Source organism: Macaca thibetana, chromosome 13, assembly GCF_024542745.1.
Source record: "Macaca thibetana thibetana isolate TM-01 chromosome 13, ASM2454274v1, whole genome shotgun sequence".
Lineage (NCBI taxonomy): Eukaryota > Metazoa > Chordata > Mammalia > Primates > Cercopithecidae > Macaca > Macaca thibetana.
The window spans coordinates 37,580,584-37,598,855 of record NC_065590.1 but is presented as its reverse complement, the minus strand read 5'-3'; the positions used below and the strand labels follow the sequence as shown (position 1 = coordinate 37,598,855).

At 45.7% G+C, this 18,272-nt stretch overlaps 2 protein-coding genes across 5 annotated transcripts in view; one reads left to right on the top strand and one right to left on the bottom strand.

Moving 5' to 3' along the window:
- Positions 1 to 18,272, bottom strand: part of NFU1 (NFU1 iron-sulfur cluster scaffold) — a 532,135-nt gene that overhangs the window by 40,518 nt on the left and 473,345 nt on the right. For 2 of the 4 annotated variants that reach the window (XM_050754518.1, XM_050754519.1), the window contains exon 1: positions 1,318 to 1,396. Coding sequence is in view for 2 of the 4 variants with exons in the window: in XM_050754516.1 (XP_050610473.1) it covers positions 1,406 to 1,467 (62 nt within the window). In the remaining 2 variants the exon portion in view is untranslated. The other 2 variants (XM_050754516.1, XM_050754517.1) reach the window with 2 other exon arrangements.
- Positions 1 to 18,272, top strand: part of SNRNP27 (small nuclear ribonucleoprotein U4/U6.U5 subunit 27) — a 716,203-nt gene that overhangs the window by 238,346 nt on the left and 459,585 nt on the right. The window lies entirely within an intron of this gene.

The following is an 18,272-nucleotide window of genomic DNA, read 5'->3' as shown; positions in this document are numbered from 1 at the left end:
TTGGCCAGACTGGTCTCGAACTCCTGACCTCAGCCAATCCGCCTGGCTTGGCCTCCCAAAGTGCTGGGATTACAGGCGTGAACCACTGCGCCCGGCACACCACTTTAAATTATATGAATCTATTACAGCACTCATGACTGTCATTATTTGTTAACATATTTTTCTTGCTAGACTGCATACTCATTAAGGGGAGAAACTATCTTCATTTCCAGCTGCTAGCACAATGGCCTCACTTCTTCATCTCCACAATGAGATTAAAGTCGCAGCTACCTCATAAAGAATCCAGAGAATCCATGCAAAGTGCTTAAACCAGTGCTAGGCCATGCAGTAAGTGCTCAATAAATGGCAGCTGCTACCATTATTTAATTGGTGCCCAATAATTACTAATTGAGTGAAGTTCAAGGTTTGGAGTAAAAATGCCTTTTTCTATAGTTCAGTATCGAAATCTGTGAATACTCTGGAATTTGGAAATACACTAGAAGAATAATATTCTTATCCCTTCAGCCCAGGGAAAAAGCAGCAGAATGAATAGAGGAAGCACATTCCGACATACAGGTTTAAAGTCTTGTTTTTAAACTAAGAGTGGATTACATTATTCAAGGAAGACATCTACTCAAACACAGGAGATAACTAACAAAAAATTCTACCAACTTAAATCTTTTTAGGATATACATTTAAACTTCAAGAGCACCATTAACACTAAAATGTCAAATACTCAAGAGGGCAAACTCTTGTAGGCCATTTTCTCCAGACATAAAATTAAGGTACACCTACATAAATGTTCTCTTAGCAACGTTCACAGAAGTCTTTGAAACTCAAAGGTACGGCTCAGGGAAGGGGGAAAAACAAGGGAACAGAGTGGGCTTAATGGTGATGGGTGCAGGGAATCTAGGGGTCTGAATTCTCGTCGGAGTTCCATCACTTAGAAACTATGTGACCTTGGACATGTTACCTCCTCTTTCAGGGTCTTACTGGGAAAATGAGGAAACGAGACAAGGTATTTTCTTCCTTTCTGTGTGACATTCTGATTCTGTTTACAAGAGGAGGGAATGCACCTCGTAAAGGGCCTGGGGGCGGGAGAGGCACACGATTTAAAAACAGCTCCTCCGTTCTGGCTCTACAGCCAGTCTCTACAAGCTTCCATACCGCACAGAATCAAGCACTGGGTCTCTAAGCCTGAGACGAAGCTCCACAGAGTCCGCCCGGATTAGGACACAGAAGCGCCGAGCTCCCGCACCGACGGCCATACACCTCAGGGCTCACCCCCAACTGCGGCGACAGGGCGGACCCGCCGGCTCCATCAGATGCACTACCCACCCGCCTCGAGAGGGTCTGCAAGGCGGCGACCGCTCCGCTGGCTAAGCCCAACGGCACACCTATTCGGAGCTCCAGGCTCTTCACCTACCGCCTGCGCAGCCCCGCGGCAACAGCCGCAGTTCCCCAGCCCCGCCTGGCCGCGGTCGCCATCTTACTCCGGAGTGCGCAGGGGTCTCCCTGACAGCACCACAAAAGATCTGCGCAGGCGCAGGCTGGCCGGTAGCTGGGCGGGCACTGGGAAGAGCCCACCCTACCGGCTGCGGGCGGCCCTGCTGCGGCTAAGAGCCGTGGCCTACACTCGGACGTTTGCAGCCTACTGCGTCACCCTGACCAAGACAGGCCAGGAAACCTTTGCTGTTTGCGCCGGCGCCTGGTTAATTAACGCAGCACCCTGAACGCATGCGTGTTTCCGTCCATACTTTGCTTTCCCTGCTGGCTGGGTTCTTAGCAGGTGCTGGTGCTGCGGTTGCGAATGCTGTTTTCCGTCCCTAAACCTGACCCATTCCCTCAGTCCTGAGTAGGACCCTACTCAGCCTCCAGGCCCAGCTCAGTGACTGCCCCCAAAGACACCCCAGAGCATTCCCTCTCAAAGGTTCTCGCATTTCTCCTGCCCTTTTCCCATGGGTCTGATGTGGACCTGTGTCTAACCCTTCCTCATAGCTGTGCTTGTCGCCTGCCGCTTCATCATCTTGGAACAACCCTCACAGAGCACGTATCTGGCACAGTGCTACCCTTCTCTGGATTAACATGAGCGTTTGACTAGTTTCCAGAGCAGAGTGCCAAAGCCCATTCCTATTCTTCCAGAACCTTCCTGGAGTGTTCAGTTTTCTCTAGGACAACGGTTCTCAAAGTGCGGACTAGGGGCCAAAAAAAGCAGAACACGTTAGAAATGCACGTTAGAAATCCTGGGCCCCACTTTATACTTACTGAGGCACAATCTCTATAGGTGGAGACTGGAAATCTTTTTGTTACTTGTTTTTTTATTTTTTTATTTTTCTAGAGACAGGGTCTATCTCTGTCGCCCAGGCTGGAGGGCAGAAGTGCGATCATAGCTCACCAAAACCAACTCCTGGGCTCAAGTGATTCATCCTCCAGCCTCAGCCTCCCAAAGCACTGGGATTACAGGTGTGAGCCACCGTGCCTGGCTATTTTTAGTACTAGTAGTAGTAGTAGTAGTAGTAGTAGTAGTAGTAGTAGTAGTAGTAGTAGTTTTGTAGAGAAGAGGCCTCTCTATGTTGCCTGGGCTGCTCTTGAACTCTGCTGGCCTCCAGTGATCCCTCTTGCGTGGGCCTCCAAAAGCTCTTAGGTTACCTCGCCCTGCCTAGTAATGTTTTAACAAACCCTTCCCGGGATTCTGATGCCAGCTAAAATTTGAGAATCACTGTTCTGGAAGACAGAGGACTGGTTTCTAGAATGGAAACAGGTTGTTGAACAGGTTGAGGCCACACCTAAGCAACCCTAGTAATTTCTATGGCCCGGAGACACATCTAAGAGGGTGGGTGGGTTTCAGGCCTGCAGCTTGCCCCGGCCTGGACACTGAGTGGGCTGTGCCTCCTCCCAGTTTGGTTCATTTCCCAATGCTGCGTACTTGCTTTTAACCACTAGTGGTATTCCCCCACCCCCCCCCCCCCCCCCCCCCCCCCCCCCCCCCCCCCCCCCCCCCCACCCCCCCCCCCCCCCCCCCCCCCCCCCCCCCCCCCCCCCCCCCCCCCCCCCCCCCCCCCCCCCCCCCCCCCCCCCCCCCCCCCCCCCCCCCCCCCCCCCCCCCCCCCCCCCCACCCCCCCCCCCCCCCCCCCCCCCCCCCCCCCCCCCCCCCCCCCCACCCCGCCACACACACACACGCGCACGCGCACGCGCACATGCACACGCACACGCACACGCACACGCACGTGCATTCTAGACTGCAAAGCAGTCCAAGCCTCTCTTGTTGACCCTGAATCAAGAATAAAATGTGGCTCTTCCACCTGGGAACAATCGTTCTTCTTGGACTTCAATTTTTCCCTCTCTTATGGATTCCTTATCATAAGAAAAATCCTGCCTTGCCCCAAATCCTCTTCCACTGTCTTTTCTTCCCTTCGAAGCCAAGTGGCTCAAAAAAATTGTCTGCACTCTTAGTCTCTAGTTTTTCACTTCCCACTCCTCAAACTCCTGAAACAAGGCTTCTGTGTCCCACCATTCCTAGGGCCTGCTCTAGTCAAACCACCCCACAGCCTCTGTGCTACTAACCTCAAGGACCGTTTTCCATCCTTTCTTGACCTCCACAACATCAGAGGCTGAGGAGCTCTCCCTCCCTTTTATAATATCGTTTCTTGACTTTCCAGGAACCACAAATTTTCCCTATTTTCCCTGCTACCTTTTTGGTTAGTCCTCCCAGATTCCCTTGCAGGGTTTCATCTGCTTGCCCCTCAGTGTTGGTGCTTTTTGGGCTCCCATTCCAGGCCCTGTTCTCTTCCCCTTCTTTTGTGATTAATAAATTTCACTAATTAGCGTTTCTTTCTTCTTTTTTTTTTTTTTTTTTTTTTTTTTTTGAGACGGAGTCTGGCTCTGTTGCCCAGGCTGGAGTGCAGTGATGTGATCTCGGCTCACTGCAAGCTCCGCCTCCCGGGTTCACGCCATTCTCCTGCCTCAGCCTCCCGAGTAGCTGGGACTACAGGCACCCGCCACAACGCCCGGCTAATTTTTTTTGTATTTTTAGTAGAGACGGGGTTTCACCGTGTTCGCCAGGATGGTCTCGATCTCCTGACCTCGTGATCCGCCCGCCTCGGCCTCCCAAAGTGCTGGGATTACAGGCGTGAGCCACCACGCCCGGCCAACTAATTAGCATTTCTGTCAGCCACTAGAGTATGTTTCTCTCTCTTGCAAAAACTGGGTTAACAAAACATTTGTTTTTGCCAATTATTGATCACTTACATTAAATGAAAACAAAGCAGATTAGAAGCAGTGTGTATAGGATGATCTCATTTATATAAAATTGTGTGTCTGTGTGTGCTTGTATATGTGTGCACAAGAGGTATCTGGAAAGCAGATTGTCAGTTTTCTCGCCCACAAGCCCATCTTTAGTTCCTTAAATATGATAAATTATTTCTCACCTTAGGGCCTTTGCATAAATTCTTCCCTCTACTGGGAATGCCTTTCCCCTCCTCTTTTCTTAACTCCCTTGTACTAATTCCCCCAGGTTTGCACCTAAATATCCCTTCTTTAGGGGGCCTTCCCTTTGCCTCATTCCATCTCAATCTAAATTGTCTCCTCTGTCAGCCTCTCTCAAAACATGCTTTTTCTTTCATAACACATTCTCACAACTTGATGGATTTGGATACTGATTAATGATCCTTTCCCCTGCTATACTCTAAACGTATGAAGGACATGTCAGTCTCTCTTTTTTTTCTTTTTGAGATGGGGAGTCTCACTCTGTCACCCAGGTTGAAGTGCAGTGGTACAATCATAGCTCACTGCAGCCTCGAACTCCTGGGATAAAGCAGTGCTCCTGCCTCGGACTCCTGAGGGACATGTCAGCCTCCTTACTTTTGTATCCTTAGCACCTAGTATGTGCCTGGCACACAGTAGGTGCTCAAAAAGTATTTGTTGACTGAATGAATGGAGTCATCTCAACCCTTTGTCAAATTCAGTACACTTCTTCATGCTGTGTGAGGGTTGTGTGGACAGCAGAAAGGGGAAGTCAGGAAGGAAAGGGTGGTCCGGTCCAGTTCACCCCTAGCCTGGTTCTGTGCCAAGCCAGGGTGCCGCATTTTATGGAGAAGACTATATCCAGTAGCATGTGAAACTAGGGACAGCAGCCAGGAGCGGAGGTGAAAGAGCCTTTCCTTCTTCCCACATATACTAGAGAGGGCGACTCTTTAGGAAAAAGAACAAATACAATTTGAGATATCTGTAGCTCTATTTATAACCCTCTGTAACACATACAGATACACATACACACACAGCATTATACATACATTTATAATAACTGATAGACAACTGATACTTTCTCTAATATTTTAGCAAAGATGTTTTATTGGTTGACTAAGAAGATTACCAGACTATGTGCCAAGGACCAAAAGGTCATTTACTCATACATCTATTCATGAATGTTAATGAATAGAATTGTGGCAGACAACCAGGTACCTCGCAATATCTATTTCCCCCTTCTTCCTTACTTGTGACCACTGATTTTGTTCAGATAGCAATGAGTCCAATTTAAGAAATCTATTTCTCAGCCTCCCTTGCACGTAGTGGGTATAAACTGGCTCTATGGTTCGGTTCTGTCCAATGAGAACAATGAGAAAGTCAACCAGAAATTTCACAAAGCTTTGCTAAGGTGAAAGATTGCTTGAGCCAAGGAGGTCAAGGCTGCACTAAGCCGTGATCATGCTGCTGCACTCCAGCCTGGCTGACAGGGCAAGACCCTGTCTCAAAAAAAATTAAAATAATAATAATAATAATAAAAGGCCAGCACTGTGGCTCATGCCTATAATCCCAGCACTTTGGGAGGCTGAGGTGGGTGGATCGCTTGAGCCCAGGAGTTTGAAACCAGCCTAGGAAATACAGTGAGGCCTCATTTCTACAAACAATATAAAAAAAGAAAAAGTATCAGGCCCAGAGAGGCATTTAAAATGTAGTAGCAGTAGCCGGCCACGGTGGCTCACGCCTGTAATCCCAGCACTTTGGGAGGCCGAGGCGGGCAGATCACGAGGTCAGGAGATCGAGACCATCCTGGTTAACACGGTGAAACCCCATCTCTAGTAAAAATACAAAAAATTAGCCGGGTGCGGTGGTGGGCACCTGTAGTCCCAGCTACTCGGAGGCTGAGGCAGGAGAATGGCGTGAACCCAGGAGGCGGAGCTTGCAGTGAACCGAGATGGTGCCACTGCACTCCAGCCTGGGCGACAAAGTGAGACTCCATCTCAAAAAAAACAAAAACAAAAACAAATAAAATGTAGTAGCAGTAATATCTCATTCACCCTTGAGCTAAATAATAAATTCTTGAAGTCACTTGCTATGTATGCAAGAATACCGGCTGAGCATGGTAGCTCATACCTGTAATCCCAACACTCCGGGAGGCCGAGGTGGGCAAATCGCTTGAGCCCAGGAGTTTGAGACCATGCTGGGAAACATGGAGGGTTTACAAGCATGAGCCACTGTACCTAGCAGAATAAAAACATGTTATCTGAGGAGGGTGAGCCCCTTTAAATTATCAGGGCCATTGACTAGCCTAAAAAAAAAAAAAAAAAGGTATCAGCGCCGGGTGCTGTGGCTCCTGCCTGTAATCCCAGCACTTGGGAGTCTCTACAAACAAACCCCGTCTCCACAAAAAATTAGCCAGACGTTGTGGCACATGCCTGTAGTGCCAGCTATTTGGGAGGCTGATGGGGGAGAATTACCTGAGCCTGGGAAGTTGAGGCTGCAGTGAGCCATGATTGCACCACTGCACTGCAGCCTGGGTGACAGCGTGAGACCCTGTCTCAAGAAAAAAAAAAAAGTCGAATGAGAATACCTGAGGAGCAACTTTTGTAATTGTTCCCCTCCCCTGATTTGTCTCTTTTTCTTTAAAAAGTTGAGCCTCTCCTTTGTTCCCAGAGCACTCTCCAAGGCAACCTGGAACTATGGCCAGGGCTACAGTCCTCAACCTTGGCCCAGATAAATTCTCTATATTAATTTTGCCTCAGCTTCTTCCTTTTAGGTCAACATTTGCTTAAGGTACTGTTTAATTAGGTTTTCTGTTACTCACAGATGATCAAAATCCTGTGTGGAGTGATATTAAGATGAACAAAACAATTCCTGGTCCCAGGGAGCTCCTGGAGAAGATTTGTAAATCAACGAAGGCGCTAGGGGAATAGAATGCTATGTGGGGGACAGGAAGCATTGTCAAATGTGAAATGGTGTTTAACTTTCTTTGGGTTATATTTATATGAATGTGTTATTAATATGTGTTTCAAAATTGTGTGAGATTCCTGTAATTCTGGTATGTCTTAGTATATGATATCAGTAATAATTATGATTATTATGTTAAATTGTTGTGTGCCACAGAAATAACCAAATTTCCTTGTTAATCGTGTCTTTAACCATGGCTGTTCTAAGTTTTGTCATCCACAGACAATTGTTGTTTTACTTTGATTCTTCTCAAAAAGGAGTTTATAATGAGCTGCAGTCCAAAATTTTCTTCTTTAAGGAAATTCATGGGAAGGACTCTAACAAGTACTCTTGAATACAAGTTTCTGATAACTTTGGAGATCATACCGTTGGACTATGAAAATGCCTTCCAGGACTTTAATTAAAAAGCTGATGTATTCATGAGGATTTCTAATCCAACATCAAAAAGAACAAGAGTTAATTAATGGGACTAAGCCAATAGAATATTAAAGTCATTTTTATATGTGTGTAAAGTGATTTTTTATGACTTTTTTGTTTGAAACATTACTGATAATTTTTGTTTTGTTTTTTCAGAAGCAAGAAAACTTTTTTCTGTTGAGCTATTTATAGCTTACAACAAGTTGGGTAAAATGTACCTTTCTGATCAAAATTTGAAGCATATTCTTTTTGTCTAAATTTCTCCATAATTTGGAAACTATTTGTGAGATTCCTTTTTTTTTTTTTTGAGACAAGGTCTCGCTCTGTTGCCCAGGCAGGATTGCAGTGGTGCAATCTCAGCTCACTGCAGCCTCAACTTCCCAGGCTAAACTGATCCTTCCACCTCAGCTTCCCAAGCAAGTAACTGAGACTGCAGGTGCCCACTACCACACCCAGCTAATTTTGTTTATTTTTTGCAGAGACAAGGTCTCACTATGTTGCCCAGGCTGCTCTCAAACTCCTGAGTTCAGGCAGTCCTCCTGCCTCAACCTCCCAGAGTGTTGGGATTACAGGCATGAGCCACCACACCCGGCCTATTTGTGAGTATTCTTAATATATATAGCAGTATAGTTATTTGCATAACTTCAAGAAGAATCTGTTTTCTTTTGTAACAGGACAAAATTTGAGACACTGGTTATTTTATCAAGGCTTTGACTAGAATAGCATTTTTTTCAGATATACTCAGACTGCTTTGAGGAATTGACATTGATTTTATAGAGCCAATAAAAAGCCCTTTGGAAAGACTGGCCTGGTACCATGTCTATCCAATTCCTTTACAAAGTTCCTGACCTGTAATAAGTAAAGAATGTCACTTTCTGGCCGGGCACGGTGGCTCAAGCCTGTAAGCCCAGCACTTTGGGAGGCCGAGACGGGCGGATCACGAGGTCAGCAGATCGAGACCATCCTGGCTAACACGGTGAAACCCCGTCTCTACTAAAAAAATACAAAAAACTAGCCGGGCGAGGTGGTGGGTGCCTGTAGTCCCACCTACTCGGGAGGCTGAGGCAGGAGAATGGCGTGAACCCAGGAGGCAGAGCTTGCAGTGAGCTGAGATCCGGCCACTGCACTCCCGCCTGGGCGACAGAGCGAGACTCCGTCTCAAAAAAAAAAAAAAAAAAAAAAAAAAGAATGTCACTTTCTGACAGGCCCAGGAACCTCAAGTTACTTTGAGACCTCAAGAAAAGTGGAATTAGGCCGGGCGCGGTGGCTCAAGCCTGTAATCCCAGCACTTTGGGAGGCCGAGACGGGCGGATCACGAGGTCAGGAGATCAAGACCATCCTGGCTAACGCGGTGAAACCCCGTCTCTACTAAAAAAAAATACAAAAAACTAGCCGGGCAAGGTGGCGGGCGCCTGTAGTCCCAGCTACTCGGGAGGCTGAGGCAGGAGAATGGCGCAAACCCGGGAGGTGGAGCTTGCAGTGAGCTGAGATCCGGCCACTGCACTCCAGCCTGGGCGACAGAGCGAGACTCCGTCTCAAAAAAAAAAAAAAAAAGAAAAGTGGAATTCACCCCCAATTCATACAGGTATCTAGAGGCACAGATAAATCCTTGGCTTGGCTAACCTCAAGAGGCTTTTAAAAAGTCAAATCTGCTATTCCTTATGAACTGGTTCCAACAAAGCGAATTTAAAAGGAGTCTATGTGGTCAATCACTATGCTTATGGCATTGTATGCAAATAATTAGGCCAGGTACAAGACTAAAACTTATTTTGCAAATAAATCGGTCATACTATGATTTATCCTTGATAAAAATGGGAAACTGGAGAAAGAAAAATTATGTTTCAGAAGAAAACTATAGTATACCTGTTATTAGATTCTAGCCTTATTCATTGTTTTTGAGTTTTTATTATTTGCCTATATTTGGACTGGATTCAGATTTATTTCCTGGCTACAAGTCTCCAAACTAACATTTTCAACTTTTTCTTCCATTTTCTTGTTTTGGAATTGTTACCGGAAAGGGGTCCCGATCCAGACCCTACGAGAGAGTTCTTGGATCTCGCATAAGAAAGAATCCAGGGTGAGTCTGTAAAGTGAAAGCAAGTTTATTAAGAAAGTAGAGAAATAAAAGAATGGCTACTCCATAGACGGAGCAACCCCAGGGCTGCTGGTTGTCCATTTTATGGTTATTTACTGATGATATGCTAAACAAGGGGTGGATTGTTCGTGCCTCTCCTTTTTAGACTATATAGGGTGACTTCCTGACATTGCCATGGTATTTGTAAACTGTCATGGTGCTGGTGGAAGTGTAGCAGAGAGGATGACCAGAGGTCTCACTTGTCACCATCTCGGTTTTGGTGGGTTTTGGATGGCTTCTTTACCGCAAGTTGTTTTATCAGCAAAGTCTTTATGACCTGTATCTTGTGCCGAGCTCCTATCTCAACCTGTGACTTAGAATGCCTAAACGCCTGGGAATGCAGCTCAGTAGGTCTCAGCCTTATTTTACCCAGCCCCTACTCACGATGGAGTTGCTCTGGTTCACATGCCTCTGACGAGTCATGAGAAATTAAAACTATACTTTTCTTAAAGCCCTACAAGCAGAAGCCAGAGAACTTAAACTTTGGGAGAAATAACAGCAATTTATATATAAACAATCTTTGTGCCTACTGAATATGAGCTATGCAAAGGGTTCACTTAAACACCTGATTCAAGCCACAATCCAGGAAAATCTGTCAGATTGTCACTGCAATCTGAAAATGCTTCAGATACTCTAGAAAAACGAGTCTATAGACTGCTTCAGACATTATAACAGTGTCAATGTACAACTAAAAGAGTTAGGGAGATGATTGCCCAAATAATTGCCTTAATTGAGGAGATAATTAGGTAGCCTGAATCAGGTTCCCGGATTCCTTTCCCTTTGTTGCTGTTATTTGGCATTGCTTCTTTAGTTTCTCCCCCATCTCCGTGGAATGAGGCTTCCTAGCAACTTAGAATCAGATGAAACATACAACCACAAACTTGTGTCTTCTACAGTGTTTTCTCTGAAAGATTTCAAAGAGCGAGAACATGTAATGGAAAATTTAAAAAATTTCGGGACTTCCACTCCTTATTCCAAAGAGAAGGTTAACCCTGGTGACTGAGTTATGCAACCCCCTCTTGCAAATGAATAGCTGTCACTAGCATTATGCGTTAGCCAGATCCCCATGGAAAGGTAAAAGGCCTCAGGCATCTCCGAATAACTTCCCCACAGATCATGCATAAGTAAATTCTTTGCCAGCCTCCCATAAACAAGGACATGCCAGTTGTAACTTTAGGTTTCCAGTGTATCTGGCTCCTAAAACTAAAGTCTGTTCCATTCTACACTGATAATGTTGATTACAAGCTTATCTTCCCAGGTGTAAAACAAAGACAAATGAGATCAGTCATTCTTCCAGCTACCCAAACATGTTTGCATAATTGATTCTTCCTTTAATCCTTTTTTTTTTTCTTCAGACATTCATCTTATCTTATGTAAAATGCAGATTTACTGGGCACTAACTGAAGTCTCCTAAGAATGTAACCATTCACCTTTACAACTACCTGCCCCTCTTCCTACGTGCCTTCCTTCCCTTTAAGAAAAAGTATAAATACTAAACCTCCTGAAAACCTCTTTGGGGAAACAGCCACAAATGCATCTGTGGCTCACGTTTTTTTCCCTGACACTCCCTGAAGCTGGCTTAATAAACCTCAATGGACTGAGATACTTGCCTCAGTCACTCATTCTGGTTATCATTCCCAACATGGATGTCAGCAGTGGCAATAACTACTAGTTCTGCCCCTTCCTCTATGGTATCACTTGCCTAAGCACCATATAGACAGGCCACCTTTATCTTCTTGATTTTATTCCTAGTGCCTGGCATTTAAGAGATACTCAAGATATGCTTGCTAAATTGAAACCTCTCTGAAGTTCTGTAGAACTAATCACCTTCTAATAAATATATTTTATTTCATTATTATGCTAATTATTTTAAATAAGTTTCCCTCTGTAGAATGTATGCCCCACGAAGGTAGAGATATTTGCTTATATTGATAACCGATGCATCTCATATGCCTAGAACAGCACCTGCCATTCAGTAAGCGCTCCATAAATACTTCTTGAGGCCCAGCGCTGTGGCTCACACCTGTAATCCCAGCACTTTGGGAGGCCGAGGCGGGTGGACCACGAGGTCAGGAGATGGAGACCATCCTGGCTAACACGGTGAAACCCCATCTCTACTAAAAATACAGAAAATTAGCTGGGCGTGGTGGCGGGCACCTGTAGTCCCAGCTACTCAGGAGACTGAGGCAGGAGAATGCTTGAACCTGGGAGGCGGAGGTTGCACTGAGCAGAAATCGCGCCAGGCTCCAGCCTGGGTGACAGAGCAAGACTCTGTCTCACAAAAACAAACAAACAAAAAAACTTGTTGAATGGATGAGCCTAACTTTCCTAATCTGTAAAATGTAGGGAACAATACCTACTTAAAATAGTTGAGTGATTAGAGAAAATGCATTCAAAGTGCCTTGAACTGAGCTTGTCACATAGGTAGTTACAATGATGCTGTTGCTTTATTTTCCTATAACACTTTTAGACCCATTCCTGATATTCTACAAGGAGTGACATCTGAGGTCAGCTGACTAACCTGTGTTCTTCCTAGAAATGAAATGGATTTGAGTATTTCTGCTGGGCTGATGTGTCAGGTGCAACAAAGAAATATTTACCTGAGGCATGGTGAACCCTTCTGGGAAAGAATTCATCCTGGGGAAGAATTCCTTTCTTGAGGAAAGAGTCAATTCATATGTTTGATCCAAGGTCAAGGGGCCCAGATACTCAGACTGTCTTCTGACCAGCCCCCATGAACTCTGCCTCAGGCTCAGGGAGAGTGTTTGAAATAAAGATGACACAAAAGAAGGAAGTTGTTTCATTAAAACATCTAAGACTGTGTGAGCCCTGAGCCCAGGGTCCTGCTGCTTTCTAGCCTGTGAAAGGAGAGGGGCATGCTGTACCCCAGTGGGACCTGTGGAGCACAGTTAACTACTGACTGGATGTCAGGGTCTGAAGCAGGCTGCACCAGCCCCCATCTGGACAGGGGAAGTGGGAAGACATTACACCATAGGTTCCTTGGCCTTGTTAAATAAAATTATGGGAGGTCACTGTTTTGGACTGAGCTCCTGTACTAGGCCCCAACAGACCAGACCAAACCAAAATGGAGTCACTCATGCTAAATGCCACGTAATCAAACTGAAACTTGTAGGAGGCAGACCCCAAAACAGGCTCGTTTCTTTTTTTCTCCTGAAAACAGGAGATTCCAGCATAAGGAAGTCCCCCTCTGCCGTAACTGTTACAAAAAAGTAACCTGATGTTACCCAATCAGGTTTCTTTCTATTGTTCCGTTTCTTTGTTCCCATCTTACAAAACCCACTGTTCGGGCCGGCGCGGTGGCTCAAACCTGTAGTCCCACCACTTTGGGAGGCTGAGGCGGGCGGATCATGAGGTCAGGAGATCGAGACCATCCTAGTTAACACAGTGAAACCCCGTCTCTACTAAAAATACAAAAAATTAGCCGGGTGTGGTGGCAGGTGCCTGTAGTCCCAGCTACTCAGGAGGATGAGGCAGGAGAATGGCGGGAACCCAGGAGGCGGAGCTTGCAGTGAGCCGAGATCACGTCACTGCACTCCACCTAGCCTGGGTGACAGAGAAAGACTCTGTCTCAAAAAAATAAATAAATAAAAATAAATAATAAAAATAAAAAAATCCGGCCGGGCGCGGTGGCTCAAGCCTGTAATCCCAGCACTTTGGGAGGCCGAGACGGGCGGATCACGAGGTCAGGAGATCGAGACCATCCTGGCTAACACAGTGAAACCCCGTCTCTACTAAAAATACAAAAAACTAGCCGGGCGTGGTGGCGGGTGCCTGTAGTCCCAGCTACTCGGGAGGCTGAGGCCGGAGAATGGCGTAAACCCGGGAGGCGGAGCTTGCAGTGAGCTGAGATCCGGCCACTGCACTCCAGCCTGGGCGGCAGAGCGAGACTCCGTCTCAAAAAAAAAAATAAAATAAAATAAAAAATAAAAAATAAAAAAATCCATTGTTCTACTATTTCTCAGTGAAATTTGAGACCAAATAACTCCATGTATGATGGTGACAGAATGACATCAATGCCTAAAGTTTTGGTTAATCTCTCAAATTGAGAGGTTGTTCAAAAGGGGGAAATTGTTATGTTTGGCCTAAAGCTGCCTCCTTGCGTATTTTAAGTTGGGTTTCTCTAGACACAGTGAACTGTAACCCAACTTGGTGTGTAAACAGACTCTTGTAACAAGCAGTGAGTCTCAGTCAGTCACAGGAGCCAAGCTTCACTCAACCACAGGCAGTCAAATGTTCAAACCAGGTCAAACAAGGTAAATCCCCAGCTGTCACCAGTTGAGCTGTTTCTGTTCCTCACTTCTGTTTTCTATAGATCACTTTCCTTTTTCTGTCCATAAATCTTATCCAACCATGTGACAGTCCTGGAGTCGCTCTGAACCTATTCTGGTTCTGGGGGCTGCCTGATTTGTGAATCATTCTTTGCTCAATTAAGCTCTGTTAAATTTAATTTGTCTAAACTTTTTCTATTACCAGCCTTCTGGGGCTGATCTGGTCGCAGGCAGCAGAGCAGTTGAAGAAGCAAATGAGTACATGGTAGCAGAACAGAATCTGTTCCAAGCACACATGATCCCAGGAATGGACGGAGAGAGATGTCAGTCATTGGAGTTTCCACAGAGAAGGTGGAAGCAGAGACAGAGCCACATTGTACTGTGAGGTTGGTGAAGGTCTCAAAAAAGGATTAAACAAATAACATCGAAGATAATACCTTCCATTTTTCACTCTAATTATATACAGCCCCTTCTAATTGCCTTTGGTTTGTTGATTGAGAGGGGAAAATATCTTCTTTCTTAAATAATCCAGAATAAAACTTTTAAGTTTTTAAGACACAGTCTTGCTCTGTCTTCCAGGCTGGAGTGCAGTGGTGTGATCATGGTATCCTACAGCTTCAAACTCCTGGGCTCAAGTGATCCTTCTTCTTCAGCCTCCTGAGTAGCTGGGACTAGAGGTGCACACCACAGTGCCCAATTATTTTTTTTTATCTTTATTTTTGTACAGACGGGGGTCTCACTATGTTGCACAGGTGACTCTCAGAACTCCTCAAGTGATCTTCCTGCGTCAGCCTCCCAAAGTGCTGGGATTACAGGCCTGAGCCACTGTGCAAGACCTGGAATAAACATTTTAAAAACAAAGTTCCTGCTTTTGTATTTTCCAAAATTTCTCTGCAAGCTTTGTAGCTTTTCTACTAGTTTTTTTATTTTTTATTTTTATTTTTTATTTATTTTTTGAGAAGGAGTCGCCCAGACTGGAGTGCAATGGCATGATCTTGACTCACTGCAACCTCCACCTCCCAGGTTCAAGCCATTCTCCTGCCTCAGCCTCCCGAGGACCTGGGATTACAGGCATGTGCCACCACAGCCAGCTAATTTTTGTATTTTGAGTAGAGATGGGGTTTCACCATGTTGGCTAGGCTGGCCTTGAACTCCTGACTTCATGATCCACTCGCCTCGGCCTCCCAAAGTGCTGGGATTACAGGCGTGAGCCACCACGCCTCGCGCTCTTCTACTATTTTATACCTAATAATTATCCCAATAAACAACAAATTCTGATTTCCTTCATCAAATTGTACTTCTCCCCTTTTACCTCCAAAGCCAGGTGTTCCTAGATTTAAGATCTAAGAGAACACCTGGGAACACCTGGTCATTCGGGTTTGTAGCTATGTATATGTATATGTAGCTGGAGGGCTACTTCTTCTGGCTGTGAAGGGTGTGCCCTGTTTAACGATAGGGGCCACAATAAAACAGGATGCAATGTGAGTCGTTCCCCGGAGTTACCCAGCATGGTAGCCCTGTGGAACAGGGTATGGAATGGGACTTTCCTGCTGTCTTGGAGTTTTGGCTTAAGCCTCCAAGTCAAGGACACTGATATCAAAGGCCTCTAACATTTTAAAGTGGTTAGGCTTCCTGAAAGATGTTAAAAAAAAAAAAAAATGGTGACACCTCCACCCAACCCACCCAGGTTGTGTAAGACAAGGCAACTGAGAATCATCCCGAAAGCCCCAGGGTGCCTCTGATTAGAGCAGCGTTAAAGTCTCACTCCCTGACTGCGGGCTTCCTGACCTGCAGAGACTTTTGGCTCAGTCTCCCCAATTACTGGGGTAAAATATGGTAAGGCGGTCCTTGGAGTGTCCTCGGGAGTTTGGGGATGAATTCCAGAGATGGGAGGTGGATCCAAGTAGCCCACAAGTGGCACAGCAAAGAGAGAAGGGACAGGAGACAGGCTTGCACCCTGATATTTGGTGGAACAAGGATGCCAAAACTTTCCCATGGGCCAAGTGGGCACGGCAGAAGCCAGCCAGGGTGAGCTTTCCTGGAGGGATTCTGCTAATGAGGGGCGCTAGCAGGGAAGGGGACCCCAGCTTGCTGAGTAAAATGTACTTATCAGGGGCAGGAGGTAAGAGGAGCAGGTTGCAAGAATTAGAGCAGGAGTCAAATCAATTTTCTGTAAAGGGCCATAGGGTAAATATTTTTGTCTTTGCGGACCACATGGTCTCTGTTGCAACTACTGCACCCTGTCCTTGGATAGCAAAAGCAGCCATAGGCAATACATAAATGAAAGAGTGTGGCTGTGTTTCAGTACAGAAAGTCTTGAGTTTCACTTCCTGTGGGGAGGAATATAATCTAATAATAGATGTATTGAAATTCTGTGTGAGAGATTTTTCTTCCCCATTTATCCTGTTTATTCAATCACTTTTTATATCAGTATGGGCTCATGGATGTTTATCCTATGTATTATAATCTAATAATATAGTGTTTATTTTATTGCTCAATTTGTTCTAGCTTTGACCATTGGGAGTTCTTTCAGGTTGGCTCTTATGTTCCTGTGACTCTTTATTTTTATTTTTTTTGATAGAGATGGGGTTTCACTGTGTTGCCCAGGCTGGTCTCAAATGCCTAGCCTCAAATGATTCTCCTGTCTTGGCTTTCTCTATGCTGGGATTACAGATGTGAGCCACCATGCCTGGTCTCTCTCTATATATATATATGTAGAGAGAGAGAGAGAGAGAGACAAGGTTTTCTCTGTCACCCAGGCTGGAGTGGTGGCATGATCTTGGCTCACTGCAGCCTCAAACTCCATGGCTCAAGTGATCCTCCCATCTCAGCCTCCCAAGTAGCTGGGACCAGAGATGTGAACGAGCACACTCAACTAATTTTTAAATTTTTTGTGGAACCAAGGTCTCACTATATTGCCCAGGCTAAAATTTACCCCTTAAACGTTTTGTTTTGTTTTAAGTGGGGTCTCACTCTGTTGCCTAGGCTGGAGTAGAGTGGTGCGATCTTGGCTCACTGTAACCTCCACCTCCCACCTCAGCCTCCCAAGTAGCTGGGACTACAGGGGCATGCCACCACGCCTGGCTAATTTTTATATTTTTTTGAGGGATAGAGACAGAGTTTCACCATGCTGCCCAGGCTGGTCTCGAACTCCTGGGCTTAAGCAATCCACCCACCTTGGCCTCCTACAGTGCTGGGATTACAGGTGTGAGCCACTATACCAGGCACCAGCTTTTTTTTTTTTTTTGACCCAGAGTCTCGCTATGTTGCCCAGGCTGGAATGCAGTGACACGATCTTGGCTCACTGCAACCTCTGCCTCCTGGGTTCAAGCGATTCTCCTGCCTCAGCCTCCTGAGTAGCTGGAATCACAGGTGCATGCCACCACGCCTGGCTATTTTGTATTATTAGTAGAGACAGGGTTTCACCATGTTGGCCAGGCTGGTCTCGAACTCCTGAGCTCAAGAGAGCCACCCACCTCAGCCTCCCAAAGTGCCGGGATTACAGGCATGAGCCACTGTACCCGGCCTCCATTTTGTTTTTTTTAAGCTCTTTTAACCTTCTGACACTACAAGATGCTCCTGGTTCATCTTGTATATTTCCTCTTGTCCTAGAATCAGCCATTTCTCCATGGAACCCTGGCTCTTTTTATTAGAGAATGGTATTTAAAAACCATGACTGAGTGCTAGGTGTGCTTGTTGTCCATTTACTCTTCACTGTCTTATTCCTTTATCTGTTCCTTCTCTACAGATTGTTTCTCCTCTGCTGCTGAGCTTAGCTGCTTGAGCATTCAATATGCCCAAGTGCTTCTCCCATTAATTCTTCATCCATGTCCACACCTGGGCTGCATTCTGAAGGGAATATGTCTCTTTTTGGGTCCCTAGGCTAACCTTATGTAACAGCAGGTTGACGGACTACTTGGTCTCCTTCCATGTAAACTCACATGCTAAGCTAAGCCCTCTAGATCTTACTACTCAAATATAAGAAAAGAGGAACTCAAAGAAAAATACATAAGAGGGGAGGGGGAAAGAACTTTGACTTCAATCTAGAGAAGCAGATCTAAACCATCTGCTGCTCATGGCTTTCCCCTGGGGTCTCACCCTGGTTCCTCCCACTTGGGTGTTAAGGGGTAATATAAGGCACCTCCTTGGTCTATTAACCAACCAGCCTCAGGGGCAAAAGTGAGGTACAAAGAAGTGAATGCAGAGCCCACCTGTGGGAACTTGTACTTGCAACTCCTGTGTTCCC